The sequence below is a fragment of the Tursiops truncatus genome, chromosome 20, assembly GCF_011762595.2.
Source record: "Tursiops truncatus isolate mTurTru1 chromosome 20, mTurTru1.mat.Y, whole genome shotgun sequence".
In the NCBI taxonomy this organism is placed as follows: domain Eukaryota; kingdom Metazoa; phylum Chordata; class Mammalia; order Artiodactyla; family Delphinidae; genus Tursiops; species Tursiops truncatus.
The window spans coordinates 12,588,033-12,606,903 of record NC_047053.1 but is presented as its reverse complement, the minus strand read 5'-3'; the positions used below and the strand labels follow the sequence as shown (position 1 = coordinate 12,606,903).

Here is an 18,871-nt window from a genome sequence, read left to right as displayed (position 1 = left end):
GGCTCATGGTCCCTTCCTCCATCTCCAAGGCCAGCAGCATACTATTTCCAAATCTCTCTCTCTCTCCCTGGGACTTCTGGTTCCATCACCACATTTCCCTCTTCTGACCCTGACACCCCTGCCTCCTTGCAAGGATCTTCGTGATTACGTTAAACCACCTGGATAATCCGGGGTCATCTTCCCGTCTCAATACCCTTAACTTAAACACATCTGCAAAGGCCCTCTTGCCTTGTAACGTAACTTATTTAACAGATTTTGGGGAATAAGATGTGGACCATCTTTAGGGGAGGGCATTATTCTGCCTATCACAAAATGTGAGGGTATGGGGGCAGATGCAGAACACCGCTTGGAAGACTTCACTGCTACAAATCAGTACCAATCACAATCAGCAGTTCAGAGAGGCCCAAGTAAATGTAAGTGGGAAGTGGCCGGAGGGTGGAAGTTCTTATTGACATGGTAGGCCACAGCTCCGGGAAGGTCAGAAATTGCTATATCATTTATGTGAAACAGAAACTGGACATGGGATACTCATTCTGGTACAGTAGCTCCATTATATACAGGAAAGAAAATGTAGAAAATAAAGTCATATGTTGAGAATGCACACCACCTGGCCTCCTCCCCAGCTGCTTCAGGGTGGTGACTTGGTAATACAAACATATATCAACCAGTTTTAGACTTGAGAAGGGGATTCGAAATGATATTTGTAGGTAAAGAAGGCATCCAGTGAGAATCTACCTAACCTGTTGTGGAGAAAATATCAGAACTGAGTAAACCTTTCTTGTTTCAAAGAAATATAAAAGGCCAGAATCAGATTGTAGAAATACAAGTGGGGGCCTATGAAAAGAGTCTGCAAGATAAAAAAGGGAACAGAGCATGCAAAGAAAGAGAGAAGTAGAGAATACGTGGGGGGGGAAATGTTAGCTGAAGGAGACAGTATCTGCTTTACTCTTACAACTGGATTTTTAAAATCATAGACTCTGTGAAGTATGCTAAAAAATAAATGATAAAACAAAACAGATAAAGGAGACCTTGGTAAAAGGCAGGCAAAAATATAAACATTACAGGATAAGATAGGGAAATAACGTAAGGCAACGAATAATGCAACAGCAGACTTAAGAACTGAATTAGAAGCAGTAAAGAGTAGAATCAGCACTATAAAAATCTGAACCAATTAAAGACAGGAAAAACTTGAGAAACCTTCCGAGATTAGAGGCAAAGCAAAAAGGGATTAAAATGATGACAGAAAAATATGTACAGTACAAAGAACAAAGGTCTAATATACATTTTAGGAGAAAAGAAATTACTGAAGAAAAGAACAAACATTAGCAATCAAAGACATGGGAGATGAAAACTTTTCTGATCTAAAGATAGAACTGCATCTGCTTATTTAAAGAGCTCATTATGTGCCATGAAAAATTAAAGTACAGAGCCCAACATCTAAACAAATCCTCAACTGGAAATTCAAGATTTAAAGAGTTGTAAGTTACCCGTGCTGTATGAAAAAAAAAAAAAGTTTACCTACAAAGGAAGAAAAACCAGACTTTTCTCCAATTTTTCCTAACCATTAATGCAATGGAATAATAGCTATTGTTTTAAAGGGGAAAGAAGTTGACCTAAGCTAAGTGGCCATTCATGTGCAAGGGCAAAATAAGAACACTTTCAAAACACAAGTGTTCAAAAAGTAGTCATGAAGAATGTCCTTGATATACTGTTTAATGAAAAGAACAAAGTAAGGAAGAGAACGCATATCGCACTATCATTTTGATCATATATGTATATATGTTTATAAATACGTTTCAATGGCCATAGAAGTGGTCTAAAAAGATAAATATCAAATTGTTAACAATGGTTATCCCTAGAGGGTGACTTTGACTATATATTTTTTTGAACTGTTTGACCCTTTTGCTTGAGTGTGTATATTACTACTGTATTTCACAAAAATCACCTTCATTTTTAAAAAGCCTCCATGTTATCTTTGCTGAAAAAAATTCTACAATGTTGCATCTGAATAACAGATGAATCAAAGTAAAGAACATAAGAATGGGAAAGCCATAGAATAAAAAGACAAAAACGGTGAAAATTGAACACTCAAAACACTATAAAATTAATTCTAAATAACGATTGTAAATTTAGAAACAAAATGCAACTGTGTGAAAAGAAAATACATATTGTAAACAGTCCTAATTTTCACATCTTAAATATGGGATAGTCAATTGTTTGGGGTTCTTTTTCCCCTTTCACTCTTGATGTTGATACTTTGAGAATGGAAGATTATGTATGTTTTTCAAAAAATTAGTCACTGGTAGCACTTAAAATTAATATTTTCCAGACCACCAAAAAACAAAGGCAACATTTCCCCCCAAACTATATATGTATGTATGTATATACGTATGTGTGTGTGTGTATAAAAACAAGGGAGTTTAAAAAACATAAAACAAGAACAAAGCATATACTGTATGGTCCCAATTTTATGAAAGCAAAAGAATAAGTACACACATATAAGCATGGGGGCGGGGAAAAGACTGAAAGGACATATATGAAACCTTAACACTAGCTAATTTTAGGTGGTAGTTTGTAGGTGATTTTTATTTTCTTGTGCTTTTCTATATTTTCTATTTAAAATATTTGGGAGTAATTATGTGCACAACAAACATGCCAAAAATATCATTTAACAAACAGACAAGCCACTAGTTTCAAAAGTTGGACAATTTAGGTGCAGTGGTTAAGAATCCTCCTGCCAATGCAAGGGATGTGGGTTCGAGCCCTGGTCTGGGAAGATCCCACATGCCGCAGAGCAACTAAGCCCACGCGCCACAACTACTGAGCCTGAGCTCTAGAGCCCGTGAGCCACAACTACTGAAGCCTGCGCGCCTAGAGCCCGTGATCCACAACAAGAGAAGCCACTGCAGTGAGAAGCCCGTGCACTGCAACGAAGAGTGGTCCCCACTCGCCGCAACTAGAGAAAGCCCCGCGCACAGCAACAAAGACCCAACGCAGCCAAAAAAAAAAAAAAAAAAAGTTGGACAATTTAAACCTCATCTTTAACCTCAATTACATATTTTATTAATGGCAAAGCTTCCTGGGATCCTACATCCAGATAGAAAGCAAAGATTACTGTAAGAATGAATGGGATGTGATCGTGAGACTTGTAACATCACCATATAATATGACCTATAATTTATTCCCTAATCAAGCCAAAGGGTAGCCCCGGCATTAGCTTGTTGGAAAGTTCTTCACTTAGTTCTTGATCAGATGATATGGGAAGGAAAACAAAGAAGATCACACGGATTAATCTTCCTGGGGATGCTAGAATGAGGATTGCTTACATCTATTTATGACATCAACGTTTTGCTTATCATTAAATGGTAACTTTAGAGCCTAAGGAAAGACACAGCCTATCGCTAAATAAATCCTTGTTCAGTACCACCTACAGCTATACAATCACATGCATTTATTTTGGAGATGACAATTAAGCTTTTTTGATACCGACTAACATATAACATGAACTTAACATATTTCTCCTAAAACAGTTTCCTTTTTATCACTTCTCCTATCTGCCTATAGGGCTACTGGGGTTTCAATGAGGAAATACGTGTAAAGAGCTTAGCACAGTGCGTGGAACGTGATTACTGACCGCAACATCTTAAATTTATTCTTATTATGGTTTGATTACTTTTTCAAGTATAATGCAGCAGAAAGGACATGGAGTTTTATTTATTTATTCCTTTAAAACTTCTTCTTATGGAAAATTTCATATATATACAAAAGTAGAATACTAAACTCCATGTACCCATTATTCAGATTTAATAATGATCAATATTTGGCCTTTTTTTTCCCATCTACATTCCTGTCTACCTTCCTTCCCACATTATTTTGAAGCAAATCCTAGATGTCAAACCATTCATAAGAACATGATGTTCTGAAGTCATACAGACAAGGATTCTAATCCTGTATTTCCTCACTTAGCTACATAACCTTGGATAAGCTACTTAACCTCTGAATTTAGGTGCCGAGCAGCCACTCAACGAACCTAAGATCACTTTCTCCTAGTTGGCTCTAATTTTCAACATCTGTGATGTTTCTCTCTAAATGCAACCAGCTCCACTCTATTGCTTTTACCCTAATCTGTACTCTTTATCTTACTTTTGGATAATCCCAACAGCAACCTGTTTTCTCACCTCTTACTCATCCCATACCTGGGTTTTCTACCATGGTTTGTTTCTTTCAGGCAGAATATTAATCCTGTAAGATGTTCAGTAAATCAGAAAGATCAAGGGTGAAGCAAGTTTGGGAAAGATAGCAAAGGGTATCCCCCTCGCAACGTACACCACATGAAAACTCCAAGAAGCCTTTCAGTAATGGATTCTGTCTAATATTGTGTTACCCTAACTTACATGATTGTGAAACTCTTTTTTTCACCTAACTATTAAGAACCTATAAAACTAGAGTTTCGGGGAACATGCTTGGGAAGTACAGTGATAGGTTAATGCCAAATCAGTGCTCCTTGAGCAATGCCTTCATTGGGAAACTACCGACTCCACAAAATTTCAAGAGTTCCTCCTATAGGTTCAAATTAACTTAGGTTGCTTCTCACATCTTTGTATATGCCGTAAGTTGTCTCCCAAACTAGGAGGGTGTTTGCCTTGTATGTCTGGATTTCTCTTGTGTGTGCAGGTGTGTAATACAGGCCGCTCAGTGAATGCCTGTTGAGTGAGCACCCAGGCTGGACCAAACATGGTGACTAATCTCCACCAGCAGTGAAACGGCTCGTGTTGCTGCTACAGAGTCTTTGAGATACTTCACGTTTCTTAGTAGTGAACACTAGAAGCTGGAGAAGATGTCTATCTTCTTCAGATATCTAAAAGGTCAAGAGTTCCTAAAAAGTCCCTCTGGACACATCCATACTAATCTTCCAGGTCAACCATGGAGATGTTTCCTATGTTTCCATCATTCTTCACTCCTCTCTTGAGCCTCAGTTGTCTCTTTTATAAAATGAAGGTACAAATACCTACTTGGCAGGCATATTGTGAGGACTTAATGAAATACTGGACAGAATTACCTCGTCCTGGGACTGATACACGCTAGATATTCAAGAGGTGTTATTTTTCTCTGCCATGGAGAATAAAGCAGAGAAAAAGGAAAAGGAAGGCATGTAACATCTTATATAGGGTAGCCAGGGAAGACCTCTCCAACAAGGTGGCATTGAGAAGGCAGTGAGAGTGCCACACAGGTATCTGGGGACGGGGTGTTCCAGGTTAAGAGGAAAGCAAGTACAAAGACCCTGAGGCACGAGTGTGTGGCTTGTCTGAGGAACAGCAAGGACGCCTATGTGACTAGGGCATACTGGGCACAAGGAAAGCAGCAGGAGCTGGATCAGACCGTGAACAAAGAAGTGACATGATCTTATTGATGTTTTAAAAAGATCATTCCAGTGGCTGTGTTGAAAACAGACTGGAGAGTAGGAGGAGGGAGGAATAAGAGAAACCAGTCAGAAGGCATTTTGTTGAATTGAACTTGGGTGTAGTGGTAAGAAAGAGTTGCATTTGCGTTTATTTTGAGGGTAAGGAAGAGTTGGATTGCTGACGGATTAGTTATGGAGGTGTGAGAAGAAGAGAGGAGCCAAGAATAACCCCAAGAATTTTGACATGAGCACCCCCAAAGTCAAAGCTGCCATTTACTGAGATGGGAAGACTGAAGAAAGACCATGTTTGGGGGAGATGTTGTGTTGGGCACATCTATTTCACAGTCCTTGAAGTGGAGACCCACCTTAGTCTCAAAGAGCTGTGACTGCCCCGGGCAGCCTGTGATTCACGACCACAGGCTGAGGGCATGGATCACCGGCTCTGTGTTCTTCTGCCAGGTCACATATTGTATCTACCATATACTGTACCATACACATGTATCATATGCTAACACTAAAGCTGGGAGAGCTGATGAGAAAACAGGGCTTAGCAAGTCTAAAGCTGGACAGGACTCCTTCCTTGTTCTGCACTGAAAGACAGCTGACCCCATCGCCAACTCCCAAAAGCACCCTCCAGTGTCAAGACCACCCTGTGATCACAGAAAAACAGTATGTACTAGGATTCCCCTGGCCCAAGCCATGGCTACCCAGTTTCTCTTCCAACTCTTCTAACCAAACATCTTCCACAAATTCTTAACTTTGTTAGCTGTCCTCTGCCTCACACACTACAACTCCCCATTATTATTCCCTTCTGAGACTAGAAGAGCAGGATTTTATTCCAACTTTTCATTGGAAAAGCATAAAATGAGTACTCCTTTTGAGAGACAAAGGTTCTCACATTCCCAATATTAGCCATTAAATGTACCCAAAGAGTATGAGCTTTTGATATGTCAATGTCTAGAAATGTAACCATAGGGAATATATGAAAAAAATTCTGCTATAAGGAATCACCTGTTTATAGTAGTTCAAAAATTCAGGACAGTCCCTTGGTTCAATAAAGCAAAGACTGGTTAAAGAAATCTTGGCACCAAAAAAAAAAAAAAAAAAAAAGAAATCTTGGCACAGAAAAGAATACTAAGTGATCATCAAAAATGATTCCAAATAAGAATACATTAAAAGATACTACATGAAAAAAGCAAATTATAAATAACATGTATAATATGACCCCCAGTTTTTTTGTTAAAAAAAAAGTGTGTGTTTATACCATAAGTTAAATATGATTGTATATAATTAGCAAAAATAACAGTTGTGTTACCAGTTGGTAGAACGACTGTGGATACGTTTTTCTTCTTTTTACTTGTCTACAAGGAACATATATTCTTTTTTCACTAAGAATGAGTTAAAAAAATTTTATATTCAACATAAAATCTCTCATATTTGTAGTTTATGCTTAGAATTTAGTTTTTACTATCTGACATTAAAAAAAAACAAAAAACAACTACCTACACCTCTATACATACTTCATCTAGGTCAAAAGACTTTCTTCTGCGAAGCCACTTGTGGACTCTCCACCAAAAGGCTCTCCCCTAGGGGATGTGATGCTAACAACTCCACAGAGGGGTCAGTCACTGAGTTCCCCTGCTCGGCACAGGAGACCCTGCTCCCAGGGTCTGTGGGCACGACTTCCCCAGCCTAGCAACCGCTGCACAGGAATGTGAAGCAGAATGGACTGCTCTACTCTCCACACCTGGCCACAGACCCAACTGTTAAGCAGAGACTGCGAGCTCCACAGTCCCCACCAGGGCAACAGGCAATGGGCTTTGTTTTCTATAAACAGACAGACGAGGGAAAAGTTCAGGTTAAAACACAGTCCTCGGAGGAAGAAAAATAGAAACCAGGCAGCGGGGAATGCTTCATACTCCTAAAAGCTTTTTTTGTAAGTTAACACATGGTGTCTGCTTCTCTCTAGTCACCTATTTATCACTCTCCTCCTCAGAGAAGGGAAAAAGCCCTGGCTGTTTTCCTAGTGCAGAGTTTTGTGGCTGGGGGGAAGGATGAAAGGGGGGAGGAAGGAGGGTGCTTTAAGCATGATGCAAACCATTTGGAGCTGAGTGAGAGCACTGCCAACACAAGCTGCACTATTTAAACAAGTGAGGAAATGATCGTATATACAACATGCCAGTGAGCGCACACACACACCAAAGGAAGTCGAGAGGGCTTTTTTTTTCAGGACGCAGAGCTGGATGTCAGCGGCTAAAAGGTCGATATTTTCCCTTAACACCCTTCTCAATGACTTAATCATGTTCCGTTTGCACAGAAAACTTCCCAAGAATAAAAAGGTCTGGAGAATTAAGAGGAGGGGTGAATGGGGAGGGATGTTTGGCCTGGGGCTGACCTTATCCGAGGTTTTCTCCACGTAGCAGGGGTCCTGAGGGGCAGCCAGCAAGGGTACAAAGCCCGAGAGAAGCCGATCCTCTTCCAGGATAAGGAGGGTGAGGTCATCGTCCGGGTCCTTGTACAGTGGCACCTCAGACTGATTCACTGCAGTCAGTATGTTACAGAAATCAGCCAGCATCGACCAGACATCCACAGCAACCCTGTGAGAAAGATGGTAAGAAAAGGAGAGCAGCTCTAAAGAGGGACCAGTTAAAGTATTCTGAGCACTTGCGGGCAGGGAGGTACTCGTGGCACTATGCTGTCTGCGGCTGGCATCTGTCAGGAAATCTAACCCCAAACGCTAGGATACAAAATTGCGCCCGTGGCAGTAATCTGGTGGGTGTGTGTCCATCTATGCAAAGTTGAAATTGATTAGGGGGAGTTTTTAATCCTAACCAGAAAGGAAAAAGAACTTAAGAGAATCAGTTGCCTAATGCAGGTCCTGTCACCTTTCCAGACAGTGTGCCTGAGACACTTATTCAAACACTCAAGACAACCAGTGCCTGAGGCAGCTCCCAGAATTCCCCTACTCCTGTCCAGCCAAGTATATGCCACACAGACAGCAACACAGTGCCAATCTCCCCTCTTCCCACACAGCCAGAGGGGCCAGTTACACCAGGCAAAGAGTCATGTGGTTATTACCTCCCACCCCAGTCCCCTACAATGCTTCAGAAATCTCTTCCTACATATAAGTAGGAAAACAATCAAACACACCCACCAAAAACCACATTCCTGGCCTGCCAAGATCTTCCCAGGAGGGTAAGGCTTCCCATGCATTTCGGCCGACAAACCAGTATCAGTGCTGCCTTGGCCATCCCTCTCCCTCTCCTCTCCCTCACCTGTGGAAGGTTAGCTATAGGGTGACCAGCTGTTCTGGTTTGTCTGGGATTTGTCCCAATGTTAGCACCCAAAGTCGCATGTCACCAGAAACCCCTCAGTCCTGGGCAAACTGGGATGGCTGCTCATTCCTAATTGCACATCACCGAGTCCTGGTTGAACCTAACACATCTTGAAAATCCAAAGTCTAGCTCTCCTCATTTCAAACTCCAGGGCAGAATGAGAAAAAGAAGGTTCATTTCTCCGTCACCATCATTTGTCAAACATCTACTGTGGTTCATATCCCTGCTTTGATGGGTGCTAACGATCCTGAAGAGCTTTCGTTTTTGTCTGCACAGGACGCAGCTCAAATAGCCAAACTGCAGTCAGAGCCAGGGCTTGCCAAATCCATAGGCCCTGGGCCGTACAAGACTTGGCTCCCTTTTCCAGAAGACGGCCTTAACCAGGGACTCTGGAACAGGGAATGCCCTGTGGATGCTAAGCTGTACTCTAGAAGGAGTGAGCTGCATAGAAGAACAAAGAAAAGCTTTACAGTTACGCTCAAGAGGTGGAGCGGCAAGAGGCAAGAAGCGAAGAGAGCTGTGAGAGCGAGCCACATCCTGGAATCTTCCCAGAGGAGTCACTGCGCATGAGCCAGATCTGCTAGGGAGGGGCCTCAGACCCAAGCAATGTGTTTCTCCTGGAGACTGGGAGCCTTTGGGAGATGGCAGCGAAGAGGGCATTCAAGGGACAGGGCACTGAAGCTGAAGGTGATGCTGGGGGAGAAAGTGCGACAGAGGTGTGGGGACTCCTTGACTGGCTCCAGGTGGAAGGAGGCTGCCCTGGTTTATTTACTGTAATCACTGCACTAGGAAAAGGCAATGAAATGAAACATCTTGTTTTCAAGAGTGTCCTGGGAACCAGGCGGAACACAGCTCCATTAATCATACGACGGCACATCATCAACACACATGTACTGCACAAGGAACTCGCCTCACAGGCTTTGCCCAGGAAGAAGAACATGTTTGGGAAGCATCACCGGAGGGACACGAGTTTTCTAAAGCCTCTCCCTGCACAGACACCGACAACCAGGCTCATTCACAAAGCTCCATCTTTTGGCCCGGCTGAGCTTGGCTGTCAGAAATGTTTAAATATGGAAAAAAATAAACAGTTGCAACACGTTTTAGTGCAGAGATCTGCCTGAGCCCCTTTGTGATGTAATGGGAAACGCAGCATTCAGGCTACCAGCTGTAGAATAAACAGAACTTCGAGGGTTAAAAGGAACTGAACTTTCCACGACCCCATCTGCAGAGAAGAAAATAATAAGAGGAATGATGCACTGCCCCACAGCTCTGATAGTTTATCCTCCGGTCCCGGCTGCAGAGACAAGCACCGGATGTGATAGGGCTGCTCAGGGCCGCCTCCGAGGTTAGCGCTGCCCATGGGAGACGCACAGGGAGGCTCTTCCAGCTCCCCGCTTCCTCCCCCAGTGCCCTGCTGGCCACTTGAGCCCACTGCCTGAGTCTGCTCCCACAGCGCTGGTGAGCTCTGGCCAACAGGCACTGCTCCGCTGCAGAGCAGCAATTTGGAAAATAAACAGGAAAGACGACAGTGAGAAGGAAGAAGGTGAAAAGTCTCCCAGCTGAATTCTTGGCTTGGGGGCCTCGGTTGGTGCTGTGCAGGTCAAGGCTGCTTCAGGACGTAGATGGGGGTGGGGGGTGAGGGCAGCAGCATCTCCAGCCGGGGAGAGGCAGCAGAAAATTACCCACGGCTGCCACAATGGGAGGCCCCACATCCCTCTCTCATCCTCCCACCCCTACCATCTTGGATCCAAGACGAAGGAATATGTGGTACCATGTGGTTCTCATTACCATGCTCCCTGTCCCCTAAGGCTCAGATAAACCAAAACTGACTCCTCCCAGCGGCTGCTGGCCACTACTAGGGACCCCTGCCCACATCTGCCTTTTGCCCATTACCACCCACCTTGTGCCAAAACCTTAAGACTCACTGCAAAAATGAAGCGGGTGAGTGTTCCTACCCTAGTTTTGATTTGTAAGATAGCAGCTGATGCCAAAAGACATAGGAAGTATCCTGAGTTCCCAACTCAGAAATGTAAAGTGGCCCAAGGGCCAAGCTAGACTGAGCAGAACCAAGGGAATACACAAAATGCTCCGATGAAGGGTCGTTTCTGCCCTGATCCCGTCAGACTGGTGTGTGATTCTGAGTGGCCACTTTCTTCTGGTATTGCAGTGGGACGGCCCCCGATCACTTCACATATCATCAGTTCTCTCCTCTCTCACTGAGCACCACGAACATGAACACAGCTGACTGGACACCCAGGGACCATACGGTGACCCCCACAGAGGGTGGGGCAGAGGGGAGTGTCAGGAAACTAATACTAAAAGGAAGAGGTACTCTGAAAAACTAGGTGAGATGTCTGAACTCAGAAGTTAAGATATTGGCAGAAGTATGAGGCGATTCCTGGAAGCTGGGCAACATCACCTCAGCTTACCCCGATCAGGCCTCTGGGCTGAGAGGTCAGTTCCATGGGTGAACACAGGGTTTCCTGTCTGAGAAGGGGAAAAGTTCGCCTTTTCCTGCTCTAGTCCTCACCCCAGCTAGGAGTGCCTTCCAACCTTCACCCCAATCTAGTCCTTGGATTCTAAGGATTCAAGGTTGGCCTGGGCCAAGGAGCCCAAAGTCGAATTCTGGTGGCCGAGAGGAACTTTAAACAGCTCCCAATCTTCTAGAAATGCCTGGGAAATGACTCCCCAAGAGTTTTCAGACATTCTCAAGCCACTTTGGTTCTAAATGGACCCTCTAGGGTGCTATAGGCTTGGGCAAGTCCCTCTGGCTTGTTGTGGTCCCAACTCATACTTTGGGAAAGCTCCCAGAGTCCAAAAAAATCCCACCAAACAGACACAAGGCAGCCAGAGAACATGAAACTGCATCCAATGAGTCTGTTCATGGCTCTCAGAATGGTGGCAAGGGAGCCTCTCATGCAGCTGTGATGTGACTAGTGGGCAGGGATCAGCAGTGGTAGGGTGACCCGGTGGCCCAACCCCACAGAACACACCACACACCAGGAAAGCAGACCTCTGGCTGGAGTCTGAACACCAGGTCCTAGCTTGGGACAGACCAGCAGTGGCTAGTTATAGGTATGCACTCAGGACCAAGGCTCACCCACTTCCCCACAGACATGCATTCACTTACTCCACCAGGAAAGGAAAAAAATAAGAGTTAATTTACTTTTTATTGCCTCAGAATTCCAAGGTTTAATGTAGCTGTCAGTTTGAGTGCAGTGCAGCTGCCGGCCGATACAATGCAGCCCAGGCCAGCCCAGGTGACTAGGGAAACACATTTCACAGGAATGCACCAATATACACACTGTTGGCTGGTTGTTTGAGGGGATATTGACTTGGGGAATCAGATTAAACCTTCAGGCTGGGGTTAGTTCTGCACACAGCATTAGAAAAGCAGCTTCAGTCCAAGGAACTGAGAAGTCCTGATCTCAGGTGGACCAGTGGGTTTCTGTGTTTCTACCATTTTGGAGTTTTCTCATACGATCTGTTACTTAACTACGTCATGCTCGGAAAGATTAAGGTATGAGATATGCGAGGCAAGTTATACCACAACAACCTATCTCTTTCCTAGAACTCAGAAAGAAAGGCAGATCTGCCAGCTTTATAGGGAAGAGGTCAAGAATGAACTTTTCTGCAAACTCCATCCGAGGACGGGACTGAAGGAGGAAGACAGTTTGGAGAATGGAGTACTAAGGCCCGACCAGGGCTCAGGCCATCCTTCTGGCAAGTCTAAGGAGGACTAGGCCTCACACACCCCTTCGTATTTTTACTGGGGGAACAGGCTGACTGGTGATTAATATCAAGTACAATGACCCCATGTTACAAGCCTGCAGGGGCCTGTGGAGGTGGCCATTTCCTGTGTAATACCAGCTTGTTTAAACACTAACATTCAAACTCCACAGCTGCAGAACAAACCCGGAAAGAGGTGAGTGAGAAGAAGCCCTGCATTGTGTTTTGGAGCTACGGAAGATCAGAGAAGTAGTACAGATGGGAAACGAGTTGGGTCTTTTGGTTTCTGGAGTGAGACGCTCTGGAAATACAGCTAAGATGGCATAGAAACTAGGCACAAAGAAACTGAAAAAGAGAAAGTCCATGAACTATAAACACAAAAGGGGAAAGGCAAAAGGCCACAGCAAGAGAAATATTCTTAAGATATGTAATATCCTCTTTGTAAAACCTGTTTGCCTATGGACCATCATATTATAGCCCACAACTCTTCACGTGGGGTTCAATGGCCAACATGAGACCACTGTTGCCCTGGAGGACTTCCCACCCAACTGGACAAAACTGCAGGAAGTGAGCAGGTAATAACAGAAATGGACCTGAATCCAACAAGTCTGGTGGAGTCAAAAGAATAGTACCTGGGTTTGAAATAGCTTAGTAAGCTCCTTGGAAAGCCAGGATGTCATGCCAACTCTGTTCTCAGTAGGCCGAGGATCTGGTTCTGGTAACGGGGCTAGGCAGCTCAACAGAATGGGGCAGAGACTGGGGGAGGGTAGGAGGAGAACTATGCAGCTCCCTCTGAGATTTAGGAACTACAGTGTATTTTCCAGATGCCACCATGATATAAACCGGAGACAAAGTTATCAGGGATCACTATTCTAGGAGTTAAGACATGGGCAGCAAGATACCATCCTCCAAGAATAATAGCTGCTTATTAGGTGACGGCTAAAAAATACAAGACTCAGTTAAAGAAGATCCTTTCTGCCTTCCTAATTTATACAAACAAGTCAACTTGGGCCCTTGCAAGAGTGCCCAACCTAAATTAATTCTGCCCAATAGGGCAAAATCAATCTGCAGCTCAGTCACCCTGCACTACTCGAAGAACACAAACTTCATGTTCTAAGCAGTGCAGCTGGAGCCCTATGGCCAACAACAGGTCACGGTAACCTTATTCCAGGATTTCTCAAGTACCTCTAACTGTGCCTCCCTCAACCTCTCTCTAGGTCAGTGCCTATTTGACTTCAGTTCTCCCAAGCTACACTCAGATGTATAGCCTCTGTCGCATCACTGTGGTGTGTTAAACCCATCAGCACTGTGTGTTTGGGAAAGAGCAGCCCCCAGGGGACCTTGACATCGCCACGGCATGAGTGGAGCCCTCGGCGGCCTCCCTGGTGCGGATTCTCACGGTTCCTGCCTCTCTAAATTTTTAGCTGTAACCACTCCAACACGTCTTCTTAGTTTAGCACACACTGGACCCAAATAACCTCAGCCCAGAGCTGGAAAGTACTCTCCCTGGGGTCAGTGGCTGTACCCTGCTGGGGTCAGACTGGAGCCTTGGGCCAACACCCCTTCCTCTCACAAGAAGTCCTGTGGGAGGAGTGGGGAGGGGACAGCGGCTCCTGCCGTGGGAGAGATCACGTGTGCCCCACACTCAGCACTTGGAGGAAGAGGAACCCCCTGGTGCCAGGCTATAGTGCTGACGCCCCAACCCGGAGCCAGGGAGACTGGGTGGGGAGCCAGGGTAGCAAAGGGGCTTCCCACAGTCACCACCACTTCCTTCAGGGAAGTGCTGATGGACTATTACTTAGTGACCTCCCAAAATGCCCTTCTGGGAAGACGTATTAAGCGTCCTTGAAGGGGTGCCGATTAGACTTGGGATTAGTTCTTATTTCAGAACTGCCCTATGAGGGCGAGTGAATGAGCTGCTTTTTAACTCAAGAATTTCTGTCTCGTCTACAGGGTCAACACGTGTAGGCTCCCTGCGGAAATGAGCTTACTGCATCCTCCCTCCATATCCCCATGTCTCCCTGTGTGACGGCACCTCAGAGGGCTCCCTACGAGCCCTTTCCAGCATGCTCTGCAGACTATACAAGACAAGCCATGGAAAAGCAGCAAGTCCAGGAATTTCTGGAGTTTTTTTTTTTTTTTAACAGTGCTCCAATCCAACAGTGTGATAAATGCATCCGAGCTACAATTAGGAAGATATATAGCATCAGAATGCGAAGGTCTGGGCAGCCTGGTGAAACGCGGGCTCTCCAGAGCCCCAGCTATGTTTCCCATTATGTAACCCTGGTCATGGGCAGACAGCCAGACTCCAAATGAAAAAGAGACTCTGGCTTGGCACCGGTTCTATTTTCCTATCCTCATTCGGGGTCAGCGCAGTGTCATACAGCTGCAGAGAAAGCTCTGGGGATTAAACCTGGGAAAGCCTCCAAGACCAGGACCTGGGTTCAAGTACCAGCTGAAAGCAATAAACCAACTGCCACAGCTGGGCTAGGTTTGGATGTTCTCAAAGTCCCCTGACTCTTTCACTTACTGAGAACTAGAGATCAAGATGAGGGAAGATTTGGCTTCAGCAGAGACTATGCAATGAGGTAGGTTGTCCCACTGCCCCAGCCTTGCCAAAGGTCCTGGGGAGCAAGGGGGCTATGCTTAGGCTCGTGGAAGCCTGTTGCTCTGCTCCTCTCCACCACCTGACATTCACAGCTTGCCTCATGCTCACTTGGTAAAGCGGGGAGTAGCTGCCCCTCCCCTCTAACAAGAGGCCTGGCACAGAAACTGTGCTCCCCACTCCACCCCCACCCCCATAAGTACACGGCCCCTCCAAACACTGTGGTCTGTTCTAACCAGACCAAAGCACTCTACACTGCCTTTTACAGTGGCTCGAGGCACCTTTCCACACCCTGCTACAATCCTCTGCACCAAAATCTCCTGGGATATAAAGCCATCCTATTACGACTCCTAACAGATACAAATGGGAAGTCAACGTACTTCCGTGCTGACTCCAGCACACACACCTACTAAGTGCCACTGCTGTGGGAAGGCACAAACAGCCCTGAAATCCTGCCCTTGTCACTCTGCAGTGTCAGTGAAGTTCTGTCATCATCATTCTAAGTGGTCCATATGTGCCTAAGTGGCTACTGCCTAGGAAAAGTAAACTTGACCAGAAAGAAGAGGAATATGGGCAAAGGGGAGAGAACCAAGGAGACTACTGATGCGCTTTACAATTCCCCTGAAAAAGTGGAGGTGCTTCGAAATGACTAACTGTGCAAGGAGAGATGGTAACACAATGAAAGACAGAAAGAGAATGAAGGGAGCAAGATTAAACAAGGGTCCAAATGTGTCAAGGAGACAATTTGGGAGCAGGGAATTTCTGGAGGAGAAGCCAACTACCATGTAGGCTATCTGGTCACCTTATCATAGGATCAGTGAGGAATCTGTCTTTGCAGAGAACAAATGCAGGCGAAGACCAATGAAAACATGCAAAGGAGAGGCGTTAAGTGGAAGCCATTTCCTTCCTACTCTCTTGAGAGCGTTCCTAAACCCTCCAAAATGAAGAGCAGCACAAGGACCTTAAGAGTGTCAGAGGGATGACTGTTCTGACATCTACAGAACTGTCTGGAGTATGTTATTCCCTATGGCCTTAAAAGAAAAGGCTCCACAGTATGGAAGATCAGTGGGTATAAGATGTCACTTTGAAACCTACAGAAGAACCACCTACCGTACCTTGCCAATCTCTCAACCACAGCTTCACTCGGTGAGTGTTAGGCAGTTACATGAGAAACTAGAAAGAAGGGAGGTAAATTCTTATTCCACTTTCCACTGTTTGGATCTGAAGGCTATGAGGTGGGATGACCCTCAGTGGTGGTCAGACCAGGTTTGTTCTGTCCAACAGTGGCACCAGCCCTCAAACCACCATGCCTTGTGGTCAGGCCCCAGGATGGCAGAGCCCCCCCTTTATACTTAAACTTGCATTCCAGAGACAACCAGCCGCTGATCCTGATTGCAAAGGGAGGCAGTGCAGGAGGGGACTCCATTTTCTACCACACTGACTTCTCTAGCCTAAACTGGACTCATCAAAAAGTAAGTTACAGCTACAGGAACTTGTTTACTAAGCAATCAGATTCAACATATCATTTGGTCAGATTTGCTATCCTTGTGCAGAAAAGTCTGAAAAGACTAAGCAAATTTGATTCGAGTGTCCCAACCCTCTCTGCCTTTCTGTAGCCTTGGAGGTGAAGCCCAGCTGGGGATGGATGTAACTTGGACCACGTGCCCAGCTGCAGATTGAGCCCTTGCCCAAAGATGGGCAGCAGCTCGCATGAGCCAGCAATGGGCCATTTGCTCCAGCATCCACAGAGAAAACAGATTCAGCACCTCAAGCAAATGAAGCCCAGCACTTCCTGTGTGAGGTTTCCATTTCCTCAGCCAAACAAAAGCCAAAGGGAGCAGGAGAGGGAGGAGGGATAAAGGGAGACAGGTCGCAGAAGAGAGTTAGCAGGCCTGATGGCCAGGATATGGGCAAACAGGGGCTGGGTGGACCATATCTAAGGTTGTGAGGTGGGGTGACCCAGAAGGCCCAAGCTCCAGGGACAGATGGTCTGCCTCCCCACCCCCCGAGAGGAAGGGAGGAACACTCCGTGACCCCTGCACATGCTCAGAAGCAGTGGCTTCAGATACTTGGAGAGCAGAGCCCTTCCTTGTCAGTTTCTTTCCAAAACTGCAAATTGCCTAGTCGGCATCTTAGATTAAGGGTCTGAAAACTTTGAGGCTGTACATGTTAACTCTTCAGTGAACACTGCTGGCAAACAGCTGCCCCCTAGCCAGCAGATTGGTCTGTTCCTTTGTGTGTCCACAGCTCCCCAGCTCAAGCTCAACCCTGGCTCACGCGGCCTCAGCCTGGAGTGCATTTTGAAACCTAGAAGCGTTCACAGGAAAGCTGCAAAGATTTGTTTGATGCTGTGAGCATCACTCACATGGGTACAGAGCTAGAGCTGCCTGGGGAGGGCAGGCTTAATGGTCAAGGGGTGCTTCCTGGGGTGAGGAGCAAGGAAGAAATGGGACGAAGGAAATGCAGGAAAGAGTCAGACTATATAGTCCACACAGAAGGGTCTAACTGCTGGCCAGAAATCTCTGCTGCAGTCTTCCCTCTGTGGGTCACCCATGAGTCTGGGAGACTCACATGGCTGGTCCCCAGCCCAGAGAAGCACCCCTCCCCACTCCCTAGAAATGCCACTGGCACCATCCTAGGTATCCATCCTCCAACGTCCAGTATTTTCCCCCTCCCAGGGAAGAGCACTGGAGAAGAATGATGAGATGCTGGGTGTGGATGCTTGTTCCCAAACACACACATATACACCCAACACAGAGCCTGAAGGAACCCTGAGTGCACTACACCTGCCAGAGACAATACAGCAGATGGGGGAGGGAGGAATGGAGGGAGGGGAGAAAGGGAGAAGGAAAAGTTAAACAGAGAGAAAGAGAGACAGAAACACCAAGGGAGAGACAGATAGGAAGAGAGAAAGAGTAAGGGAGAGGGAGGGAGAGAGACGGACAGTCAACAGAGTTGACCAGAAACAGGCACCTACGTGCACACACATTAGGACACTCTTACGCAAACACAAACACACACACAGTGACCCTAACGTACAGAAGAACAAGACACATAGGAACGTGGATATAGATGAGGAGCTGGCAAACTTTTTCTATGGTGGGATAGAGAGTAAATAGCTCTGGCTCTGCAGACCACACGGCCTCTGTCACAACTACTCACCTCCACTGCTGCAGTGTGAAAGCAGCCATAGACAAGTGTAAACAAGCAAGCACGGCTGGGCTCCAGCACAACTTCACGGACACTGAAACGGGACTTCCACACACTTTTCACAAGGCATGAAGTCTTACTCTTTTTATTTTATTGTTTCAGCCATTTAAAAATGTAAACCATTCTGAGCTCATGGGCCATAGCTTGCTGACCCCTGAAACAGATACACAGACAGCAGAGAGAGACAAACAGAGTCAAGCAAAGAGGCAGGCAGGGACAAGCCAAGACAAGCTGAGACAGGCAGGAGGGACAGGCAGAGGCAGGCAGGGAGACACAGGCGAGGCAGCCCCTGCATCCACATATACAGAAATCCCCTGCCCCCAACAGAGAGACCTAGACTGACACACAGAGACATACTCACAGACAAATATGGACACGGACACAGGCAGTCCTGGGCACAGACATTCAGGAACATATACAAACACTCCCACAGGACACAGCCACACGCAGAGAGACATGGACAGGACCGAAGCAGACATGGACTGACATGGCCCAAGAATCAGACATAGACATATATATGAACACAGAGACATGGAGACAGACACACAGTGAAAGAGATTCCTCACGGGGACACAGGAACCCTGTAAAGAG

The 18,871-nt window shown here is 45.8% G+C and overlaps 1 protein-coding gene across 10 annotated transcripts in view; it reads right to left on the bottom strand.

The window, feature by feature from the left end:
* Positions 1-18,871, bottom strand: part of SMG6 (SMG6 nonsense mediated mRNA decay factor) — a 235,208-nt gene that overhangs the window by 107,773 nt on the left and 108,564 nt on the right. For 8 of the 10 annotated variants that reach the window (XR_004523957.2, XM_033848080.2, XM_073797406.1 and 5 more), the window contains one exon: positions 7,797-7,998. Coding sequence is in view for 9 of the 10 variants with exons in the window: in XM_033848080.2 (XP_033703971.1) it covers positions 7,797-7,998 (202 nt within the window). In the remaining variant the exon portion in view is untranslated. Of the gene's footprint in view, positions 1-7,796; positions 7,999-8,676; positions 9,126-18,232; positions 18,277-18,871 lie in introns of those variants that run through there. The other 2 variants (XM_033848082.2, XM_073797408.1) reach the window with 2 other exon arrangements.